Genomic DNA, 11,489 nt, shown 5'->3' with positions numbered 1-11,489 from the left:
GGCTGGCCTGGCCTTCCTGCACCGGCGAGTCCCTGGACCGCGGGCCGGCGCCGGGAGGCGGGCCGCGGCGGCGGCGGCGGGCGGGTCCCGGAGCTCTCGGCCAGCTTTGTAGGGCGGCCTAGCGAGCGCGCCAGGCCCGGCTGGAGCGAGCCCCAGTGCAGTACTGCCCGAGCCCGGGCGGGGTCTCTGTTCTCTGGCAGAGGAGGTCCCTTGGCAGCGGGAAGCTCCCTCTCTTTCTCTCGCCGCCGCTCGGAGTCTGCGCCCTGCTGCCAGGCGCCCAGCTCGGCGCTCCTCTGTGCTCGCCCGGCGCCCACTCATTCGCAGCCCAGCCTTCGCCGCCGCTGCCGCCTCCCTGCTCCTCCTCCTCCTCCTCCTCCTCCTCCTTTCCCCAGCCCGCCGCGGCCATGGCGGACAGCGCCAGCGAGAGCGACACGGACGGGGCGGGGGGCAACAGCAGCAGCTCGGCCGCCATGCAGTCGTCCTGCTCATCGACCTCGGGCGGCGGCGGCGGCGGCAGCGGCGGGGGAGGTGGCGGCGGTGGGAAGTCGGGGGGCATTGTCATCTCGCCGTTCCGCCTGGAGGAGCTTACCAACCGCCTGGCCTCGCTGCAGCAGGAGAACAAGGTGCTGAAGATCGAGCTAGAGACCTACAAACTCAAGTGCAAGGCGCTGCAGGAGGAGAACCGCGACCTGCGCAAAGCCAGCGTGACCATCGTGAGTGCCCCCCGGGGGTGCGCCGTGGCGCGGACCTCCGCCTGCCTCCGGGAGAGGCTGCACCTGGACCGGGCAGCCCCCGAACTCCCCGAGGCTCCGGGAACCCGTAGCAAACACACTCTCTGCCAAGAACTGCTGGCCCCCGGGGGGTGGGAGAGAGGGAGGTATTCCTCCGGGGACACGCGAGTCTGGCCTCCCCTGAGGGTCAGGCTCCTCGCCGGGTGTGGGAGAAAGCTGCTGGACCATCACGCACGTTCCCTTTTAGCCTCTGGGGAGGAGGCCCCTCCCGGGTAGTGCTGGAGGCTGGTGGCGTGGCTTGGGGGGGGGGGGGGGGGGGGACTTTTTTCAGTCCTAGCATGCCTAAGGGGTGCGTCCAGAATCTGGGGATCCCTAGGCTGTGGGAGAGGGAGGAGCTCGGAGTAAGTTCCAGGGGCCTGACTTGGGGTACTGGGGGGGGGGTGCATAGCTGGGCTGGGCACTTCGCTGGCATCTGGACGGCGCTAGCTTGATCGCCCGGGGAGGGGGCGGGAGAGAGTGGCCGGGAATCCGGGAAGTGGAGTTTTCTGGCCAGGATTTACAGGGAAGGGCGGGTACCGGAGCTGATGCTCCCACCTCCGTTGGAAGTCCTTTCCTTGGTTGGGGTTGGGGTGCGGGGTGGCAGCATACAGCCGGGCGAATGCAGCATCTTATACTAGCCTGGACAGAGCGAAGGGTATGAAGCTTGGACAGGCTCAAACCGTGGTGAAGGGTATCGACTGACTCCTTTTCCCTTGCCGAACGAGGTGTACGTGTGTTTGCTTCATTGGTGGTGGAGTGCCTAGGGGTATTTTGCCTCAGAGTCTAGAGTCTTGATGAGAGAATAGGCTGTCTGTTCTGTTTCCACCTAGCCCCGCAGGCTCCCCCGAAGACAGTAAGATTAGGTGTTGTAGTCTCCTTCCTAGTGTAGCAGGCGATTAGAAAGGCCACTCGAGCCGTGATGAGGCGAAACATAACTGGCAAAAGTACACCGTGTGCTCTCACCTAATATCCCTGCCAGCTAGCCACATCATTAACATGCAGAATCCCCATACAGACAACTCTATTCAGATCAAAACAGTTTCCCAGCCAGGAGCAGAGAAGAAAATGTCAAGAAATCAAGGGGATAAATTACCATAGTTGCTGCACAATAGCTGATTAGACTGAACCTTCAGATGGAGAAAAAGGCATGAATTTGGGAATGGATCAAAGATGACAGTCTGGAAATGAAATGGGGGCAAGTTTAGGATGTCCCGGTGCCAGAAAAAGTCTTCAGTGGAGGAGTGAATGTATATGTGTGAGTGGGTGTGTATGTTCCCCAGTGCTAGCTCATACATGGGACCTGGATGGCATTCTGAATTTGCTTAGGAAGCAGATTTCCACCAAAGATTCAGTGTAATTGGCAGCCTAAATAGAAATTGATTGTAGAAAGACACTTTGCATGCTCAAATCCAGCCCTGGTGAATGGAATTGGAGCAACATTCACGCCTTTCCAGACTGTCAAGTTCTTGAAGTGCCCTTTCGGTAGGAAGGGGGAAGAATTTGCAGAGGCAGGCACTTCCAAGCCTCCTCTGTAGCTTTCTTGGCCCAGAGAGATGTCTCTGCTGAGTGGGGGTTTGAGAAGAGGGGGAAGTTGGTGGAAGCAGTTTATTTAAGGTTTGAGTTAGTAAATGAGAGGGTTAGTCTCTTGGAGAATGTGAACCACGGAAAGTAGTAAAACTTTATGAAACAGAATCCCTAGCCTCTTGCATACAGTGAGCAATTCAGGCTGTTTTTGTTTGTTTGGGAGAGGATTAGGGGGTGGAGGTACTCTGAAAGGGTATCTGTTTGATACTTGACCATATTATAAGTAGGTCTGTAAATTGTACACAAACACGTTGGCTTTGCACGGACAGACATGTTCATTCCTGGTGTATAAGATCAGAGGCCTTCTGAACACTTGGTTTGAAGAGTGTGTAAGGTGGTGGCTTTATTTCTTAGCACTTACCCTCAGCTAAAACTGACACCCAACTAAATATACATTGTGAAATGTTCTGTGACCTTACTGAGTAGAGTTTTAAAATTGTTTTAGATGACAGCCTACAAGTACCAAAAGCCGCTCAGTTCTTCTTTAATCTCTGATTCATATATTTAGGTAGACAAATAAAAATGCCTGTGGTTTACCTGGTTCCCTAGGACTTGGCAGGTGTTACTAAAGCAAACGCAGAGAAGAGATTCCTTTAAGCTTTTGAGAGTTTGGTTAACTGATCTGGGACCCAGATTGTGTTGAAGTGGTTTTGACCTCTCCGGTGTGTAATTTGGGAGGAGAAATGTATGTGACTACATGAAATGGATTTGTGGGTGTAAGGGGTCCATTGAACAACACCGTGTTGTAATTTATGTCAAGGTTAAGCTGCACAACCCATGACAACTCTAACTTAAACATAGCCCTTGTTAGTAGCTGCCTAGAAGGTTTGTGATAAGTCTTGTATTCAATTAAATGAAGGCCTTGTTAGATTTTTCACTATTTTAGTTAATTTGAACGGAAAATGGCACCATAATCCTATTACTTACCTTCCTGCCTTTTATTATTTCCTCTACATATAATATTAACTTTCATGTTCTTGAGCATTAAAGATGATTATGGATGTCTTTCCTTACCCCTGAACATGTTCAGAAAGATACATTGCTCATTAGCCACACCATGGAGGAGAGGTACCCTCTCAATCTCTCTTTTTAAGCAGTTTATTTTTCAGAGCAGTTTTATGTTTGCGGCAAAATTGAAGGAAAGGTGCAGAGATTTCTCATATACTCCCTGTCTTCCCCCCCCCCCCCCCCCATTATCAACATTATCCTCCAGAGTGGTACATTTGTTACAACTGATGAGCCAACTTTGACACATCATAATCACCCAAGTCCATAGTTTACATTAGGGTTCACTCTTGCTGTTTGTACATTCTGTGGATTTACCATTATAGCATCATACAGAGTAGACCAAGTGCCTTAAAAATCCTCTATGCTCTGCCTTTTTATCCCTCCCTAACTTGGCAACCACTTATCTCTTTTATTGTCTTCATAGTTATCCATTAACCTACCGAAGGACTGGTTACTTCCAACTTTTGGCATTTTTGAATAGAGCTGCAACAAACATCTGTGTGCAGGGTTTTGTGTGGACAAAAGATTTCTGCTCCTTTGGGTAAACACCAAGGAGAGCAATTACTGGATTATATGGAAAGAGTATTTTTAATTTTGTTAAGAGACTGCCAGATTGTCTTTCCAAAGTGGCTGTACCGTTTTGCATTCCTGCCAGCAATGAATGAGAGTTCCTGTTGCTCCACATCTTTTGTCAGCATTTGGTGTTGTCAGTCTTTTGGATTTTGGCCATTCTGATAGGTGTGTAGTGATACCTCAGTGTTGTGCCCTCTTTTTTTTTTTTTAAGATTATTTATTTTAGAGAGAGTGTGTAAGTGGGGGGAGGGGTGGAGAGAGAGAATATCCTTAAGCAAACTCCCCACTGAGTGTGGAGCCCAATGCAGGGCTTGATCCCAGGACCCTGAGATTGTGATCTGAGCCGAAATCAAAAGTTGGCCACTTAACTGACTGTGCTTCCCGCCCCACCCCCCCACACCTCCATGCCCTCTTTTAAAATCCAGTCCAAAGGCTAATAGAATTCTTAACCGTGGTCATTTCTGTCTGTTTTGGTATATAAGTGCTTATTTGGATCAAACTATCCATTTAATAAAGGACTGGTTTCATGGGTCTGTGTTCTCAGCATATGTATGATAGAGGTAAGCATTATCTACAGGGAAGAATCCTCTGTATGAGGCCTTTCATCCATGTGTCCAAGTCCCTGGAGCATCTGGGAGTTACAAGCTTGGCCCTAGTGTGTTTTACTTGGGGCTTAGGGGTGGAATGGAATGTTTTGAGTGATTATCCAATTTCTCCCAGTAAATCAGCAACCAGGATGCTGATTATAGATCATAATTTCTTCTTTGGAGTGGAGAAAATAAAAAACAAATGCTCAGTAACTCTGTTGAGCAGCTTTTAGATGTTAGGCTAGATCTATCAGCTTGTGTTGTGGGTGAAAATTAATTGGAGATGATCTGATTCATTGTAGTGAGAGGTGTCTAGGGGTGGTGGTCTCTGAGCAGATGAGAAAATGCATTAGTGGGCAGTCACTGGATGGCTTCACAGCTGTAGACTGGTTAGTTGCTGGGCTTCTCAGAGTATAAGCAGAGCTTCACACCTGGCATGGCTAGTTCTCTAAGGTGTGTGCTTTTCCTAGACCAGTTCAGACCTTCAGCATGTGTCTGGTTTGAAAATAAAGGCCTGAAATAAGTCACTAGTATTTAAGGATCTTTCTCTAACTATAAAATTAGTACTTTATTATAGACATTTAGGGAAATACATAAATAAAAAGGCATTTTGAGGTTATAGTAGAAAAACAGGTTGGTACTACATGATTAGAAAACCTGGCGATTTTAAACATCACCATTGTAATGGTCTCATTAACCAATAAAAGTCACCATATAGTAAATGTTGTGGATTTGGGATTATTTACTCTGGAAGCCTAATACACTATTTTCCATTTTTAAGACTTCATTTTGGCAGACTCTGAAGCTGTCAGATTGACATTGCCCTTGTAAAGAGGTGTGGTGTGTCATTTTTTTTTTTTTTCTGTTAAATTTTTTTTCCCCTTAGATTCTTAATGGAAACACCCAACTTGAGACAGAACTTTGAGAAATGTATGACCTCACGGTTAGGTCTAATTGTACACAAGTTCAGGCTTCTTAAAAAGGCTATAATGTTAGATTTCTTCTGCAGTTAAAGTTCTTCATGTTCATAGGTCCCCTCTGTGTGTTTCATATAATGTATTTGTATTTGATTAAAGAAACAAATCATTAGAGGAGATTATGTCAGTCTTTTGTGGTGTTCTCCTTATTTGTTTTGCTGGGGATGAGGAATAGTTCAGAGAATCACCAGTACCTGGTTTGTGGTGACTCTTGTTCAAGACCAGAGAGACTGGCCTACAGCAAAAACCTGAAATAGTCGTTGCTTATTTAAAAACTTTCAATGGTGCCCCATCCATACCCTCTGGATCCAAGTCGACTTTCTTTCTTTTTTTTTAAAGATTTTATTTATTCATTTGAGACACAGATAGAGAAAGCACTAGCAGGGGGAGTGGGAGAGGGAGAAGCAGGCTCCCCGCTGGGCCGAGAGCCCGATGTGGGGCTCCATCCCAGGACCCTGGGATCATGACCTGAGCCGAAGGCAGACGCTTAACCATCTGAGCCACCCAGGCGCCCCGCCAGGTCGACTTTCTGGTTGTTTGCCAGGCTCTGCCTGGTCTGGCCCCTCGTGCTTCCAAGATGTACCCCTCATGTTCATACCCCTCGCATTCTTGAAGCTTTCACTTGGTTGAACTGCTAGTTTCTGGAATTTTAATAGGTTTCTCTGACTCCTCTAGGATGTACTTCCTGTCCTTAGTCTTATTCCTTACTCCTCCCTTCCTTTCTACCCCGTAAATCCAAGTAGACTAGACTGCCTTTTCCACCCCCCACCCTGGTGTGCACTGGCATTCCCTCTTTGCCAGCCACACAGTGGATCATGTGCCCATTCATATGGTCCCACGGGACCCATCGGTCACTCCTTGCACATCCGCATCACATAGGCCTCCCCCAGCAGATGCGTACATTCCTTTCAGGGGCAGAATTTGCTTTGTTTACTCTGCTTCCCCAGTGCCTGGCATGTGGTACATACTCAAGGGTATGTTGGCTTGACTGTGGAGGCATTGGGTGGTGGAGTTTTTCGGGTTTGTTTTTGTGTTTAACTGGGTGAAGGGGCCCATACTGTCTCCTGACCAAGCGCTAATAGGGCGGCTCTCCTGCATGTGCCCTGAACAACAGCAAACACCATTTCCGCCCTGGTTGGTTAAACAGACGACTAGATGGATGAATGGATACACTGTATACTTTGGGGGACTACTACAATCAACCTGAGTCCCAAGCTCTTGCCTTCTAACCATGAGTGATGTTGTAGGCTACCTTGTAGCATATATCTAGGTGTTCATGATACATTTCACCTCTGAAAGGGGACAAAGTGTCTTTTAGGTTCACCTTTCCAAGGATTTTTGAGCCAGGTTTTTAGGGGACAAAGTGGCTCTGTTGGAAGTGTCAGATTTACCACTTCAGTTTTGGTGATGGTGACAGATCACTCCAATGTTTCTTACAACTTTTGTTAATGTTAAAATGCCCCCAGCTGCCCGTGGGAAGCAGCTTCGGGCTATCACGCATCTATGTAGGTACCAGTCACCTGGAGCACTAGTTGGGGAGGTATCTGCAAACAGGATTGGGAGGCTTGCTGAATCCTTGTGGATGCCCACATGTGGCTTACAGAGTGGAATTTCAGGGGGTTGATAATAGTGTCACACACAGTGTGCTTGCATTCTTTTTTTCTTAAATCATTCCTTGCAGAGATAATTGCATTTACACCTAGAAATGCTAATCTGAGCTTTTTAAACCACAGCCAGGCTGAACAAGGAGGAACAGCCCTCTTCCTCTTTCCCATACTTCTTCCCTCAGTGGGTAGGAGTTTCTTTTTGTTTTCAATCACGGTGCAGCTGCTTTTAGATAGATTGAATTGTCAAAGGTGGTGAAGTAAATATTCACAGGTTCAGTGTGTTCTTGCTTAGTGGTGGTTGGTTGAAACTTTCCTGACAGGGACACTAATGCTCTGGAAAATGTTTCTAATTGTCAGGATCTCAGAGGGGTGTTCACTTGCAGACTCTTCCTTCTTCCCCACTACTGTCAAATTTTCTTTTATGGCTGTCAGGTTTACAGCTATGAATTTTATTCCAGTGCTCATTCCACTAAATTACAAATCTCACTTTGTGGAAGCGTTCTTTTTTAGGGAGAAGAATGCTCAAAGGGTAGTTAATAGATTTATGGTTATTTAGAAATAACTCACCCCCTTACTTACTGTTGGTCTCTAGATCTGATGTATGGGGTGCAGTTTAGTGATTAAAATTCTTTATAAAATTAAAAAAAAATTTATTAGAGCACGAGTTGGGGGGAGGTGGGGAGCAAGGGAGAAACAGACTCCCCGCTGAGCAGGGAGCCCTATGCGGATGTGGGGCTGGATCCCAGGACCCCGATCCCAGGACCCCAGGATCATGACCTGAGCTGAAGGCAGACGCTTAACCTGCCGAGCTACCCAGGCACCCGGTTTTATAATACTTGTTTAATGATGGGAAATTTTCTGTGATTTCTTTCCCTCCTCAGTAAGGCACAAAATGGCATGTGATGAATACAACCTGAAATAGGCACCATTCCACCTACAAGTACTTATGAACGAATGGCCTACTGTGTGCCAGTACTCTGAAATATCCAGAAGGAATGTAAGGGCTTCTTTAGCAGCCAGCCAAGGATTGCACTTGACTTTCATCCAGCTTGGCCCTGGCTTGGTGCTGTAGGGAATTCAGAGCAGAGGGAATGGTCCTTCTTCCCTCTCCAGCACTTTCCAGTCCAGAGAGTTAGGAAGTGCAGAAATCACCCACATGCAGGTGGAAGCAAGAAAGGAAGTTCTGCAGACTCTTGTCTGGGTTCCAGGGAGGGTTGTGTTACCCTCTCTGTTTTGTTGAGTACCTTTAAGAGAAACGATGTGTCATATTCACTCACAGTTTAATTAGCCTGTAGTTTATTTTGTAAGTCAGAGAGATGGGGAGAGCTGTTGCTCAATTTGTCTGTGTCGAGGTGGCACGGGGAGGCTTTTTGTTTGTTTTTAATTTTCCTTTTTATGTGGTGATGATTGAAAAGAAATGTCATTGATGTTTTAATTTCATAATTTGCATCTGCCTGTAGATCGAAATTATCTAGGTGGTTTTGCCTCTATTCCTGTTACACCCAGAGGCCCACCCACGTTCCTTTCATGGAATACTGTTGGACGGATCGAATTTCCTAAGTCTTTAATCCAGAGCTATGTGAAAGTAAAGACTTCGTACATTAAAGTTAATTAGAGATACTAGTTTATGGGCAATTCCAAATTCCAGTTTTTTAAAAAAGCAGTGTTGATTGACGGGATAATCTTCCACGCATCTGTTCCAGATCAAACCAGCCTCCTGTGGGTGCCAGGTGTGTGTCCAGAGTGATCTGGTTAATACCCTCCAGGGCATCACAGGGCACTTTGGATCAAATGAGGCCACTTGGTACTGAGGAGCAGAGCTCGGATGTTCAGCCAGACGTTGGTCATGATTCAAAAAAGTTTTCCATAGAAGGAAAGAGGAAAGTGAAAGAATGAAAACATGGAGTATGTACGAGCTAAAGGAAGTTCTTAGAAATCTAGTACCTGCACTAGATTAAACACGGCATGCGTTGCTCTCCTAAGCAAAGAGTCTTTTCTGTGCTATCGGTGTTTTTGAGGTTGTGTTAGAAAGGCTAAAATAGCCTTGAGAAAAATAATTTATTTGGTGTTTAATTATAGAAGGAGCTTCTCGACTTGTGACATTATTTGTATGTAAGTGGTAAGTTTTTTTTTTTTCCTGTTATCCTAATATACCAACTCAAATAATAACTTTTATTCTGTTATTTATTTATTTTTTTTGGTCTTCACTAGACAGGCCTTAATTTATCTAAACAAAGACATTTGCTGAGAGTCAAAACATTGTGTCTCTGCTTCATTTAGTAGCTCCTGATTATAGAAACACTGAAATTTGAGGTGGAAAAAAAAATTGGCTAGATGATTTTAACATCTTTGTTAACCAAAGAGTACAATTTAAATATATATGCCATAAAGTAGAGGCTTGGACTTCTTCAGGTACAAATCACTAACCACTAAGGTGCCATTTCTTTTGTAAAACATATTAATTATTTCATATCATTTTGAACCTTGAATGCGTGTAGCCTTTTTTTTTTTTTTTAAAAAAGATCTATTTATTTACATGAGAGAGAGCATGAGCAGGGGTGGGGGGGGGAGAGGGAGAAGCAGGCTCCCCACTGAGCAGGGAGTCCGACGCTGGAGCTTGATCCCAGGACCCTGAGATCATGACCTCAACCAAAGTCATCAGATGTCCAACTGACTGAGCCACCCAGGTGCCCCTGTGGCCTTATTATTATTATTTAAAGATTTCATTTATTTATTTGACAGAGAGAGCAGGAACACAAGTAGGGGGAGTGGGAGAGGGAGAAGCAGGTTCCCCACTGAGCAGGGAGCCCGATGCGGGGCTCGATCCCAGGACCCTGGGATCATGACCTGAGCCGAAGGCAGACGCTTAACGACTGAGCCACCCAGGCACCCCGACTTGTAGCCTTATTATTGAGAAATATCTTAGGTATCTGGTGAAGAGGGCCAGTGACTTTTTTTTGTGTGATTTAAAAAAAAAAATTATGGTAAAATATATATATTAAGTTACCAGTTTAACCATTTTTAAGTGCATGGTTCAGTGGCATTAAGTACATTCACACTATTTTGCAGCCATCGCCACCACCCATCTCCAGAACTTTATTATTATCCCAAACAGAAATGGTCTCTGCACGGTTACTAAACAGTGGCTCCGTTTTCCCTACTGCCAGCTCCTGATAACCTCTATTCTTGGTGACTTAAAAACTTTTTTTTTTTTTTAAAGGAAAAAATGTGCTCTGATCCACAAAAGCAGCTAGCTGGGTTTTTGTGGTCCCAATGTTGAAGTTATGAATTTGGTCCTAAAAACATATTTTTAAAAATATTTATTTATTTTAGATAGAGAGCCTGAGTGAGGATGGGTTGCAGAGGGAGAGAGAGAATCCTGAAGCAGACTCCCCACTGAGCACAGAGGGGCCAGAGGTGGGCTTTATCCCGCCCCCCTCCCCGGACCCTGGGGTTATGCCTTGAGCCGCTGAAACCAAGGGCCACTCAACCTACTGGGCCTAAAAACATTTAATTATTTTTTATTTTTAAAGATTTTATTTATTTGTCAGAGAGAGCACAAGCAGGGGTAGCTGCAGGCAGAGGGAGAAGCAGGCTCCCCGCTGAGCAGGGAGCCTGATGTGGGGCTTGATCCCAGGACTCCAGGATCATGACTTGAGCTGAAGGCAGATGCTTGACTGACTGAGCCACCCAGGCAACCTAAAAACATTTTAATTAAAGTGCTATTGATATCTTGCTCCATCTTCAGTTTTTATTGCCTGTTGGCTGTCCCACATCTGGTTCTTTTCTGTCCTTCAACAAATGTGGACAGTCCCCGGACCTGGGCTCAGTGCTTTGGTCCTATTTTGCATTTAGAGTAAGCACCCAAAGGTGGAGAACCTTGGGAGGGAATAACTCACTGTGAAGGCTTGTCCTCTCGGAAAGGAAAGGACTTTGCCCTGACACCTAACACTGTGATCACAGGGCTATAGATGAAAAAAAAATGCCATGTATTGATAATTGTTGAAGGTAGGTGATGGGTATATCTGACTATTCAGTGTACTCTCAAAACAAATATACTACCTATTATACTACCTATTTTAAATCTTTCTTTTAAGATTTTATTTATTTGAGAGAGAGAGAGATCGTGAGCAGGGGGAGTGGGAGAGGGAGAAGCAGACTCCCTGCTGAGCAGGGAGCCCGATGCAGGGCTCGATCCCAGGACCTCAGGATCATGACCTGAGCCAAAGGCAGATGCTTAACTGACTGGGCCACCCAGGCACCCCTCCTCCCTTTTTTTTTAATGAAATGGGTTGTAAGCATTTAATTTCCTTGATAGCATTTGAAATAAACCATAATTTAAGAAAGTTTGAAGAAAACAAAAGGTTGAAGAAATGAATAACA

The 11,489-nt window shown here is 46.0% G+C and overlaps 1 protein-coding gene across 1 annotated transcript in view; it reads left to right on the top strand.

Moving 5' to 3' along the window:
* The first annotated feature begins 332 nt into the window (after positions 1-332).
* The window catches only part of CCDC6 (coiled-coil domain containing 6), a 106,133-nt gene continuing 94,976 nt past the window's right edge, over positions 333-11,489 (top strand). Inside the window, exon 1 of the mRNA XM_021699733.1 lies at positions 333-713. Coding sequence (XP_021555408.1) covers positions 405-713 — 309 coding nt within the window. The 5' untranslated portion in view covers positions 333-404. The remainder of the gene's footprint in view (positions 714-11,489) is intronic.

This window comes from Neomonachus schauinslandi, chromosome 6 (assembly GCF_002201575.2).
Source record: "Neomonachus schauinslandi chromosome 6, ASM220157v2, whole genome shotgun sequence".
NCBI classification, from domain to species: Eukaryota; Metazoa; Chordata; class Mammalia; order Carnivora; family Phocidae; genus Neomonachus; species Neomonachus schauinslandi.
Note: the sequence above shows the minus strand (reverse complement) of the source record. Positions and strands in the feature narration are given on the sequence as shown.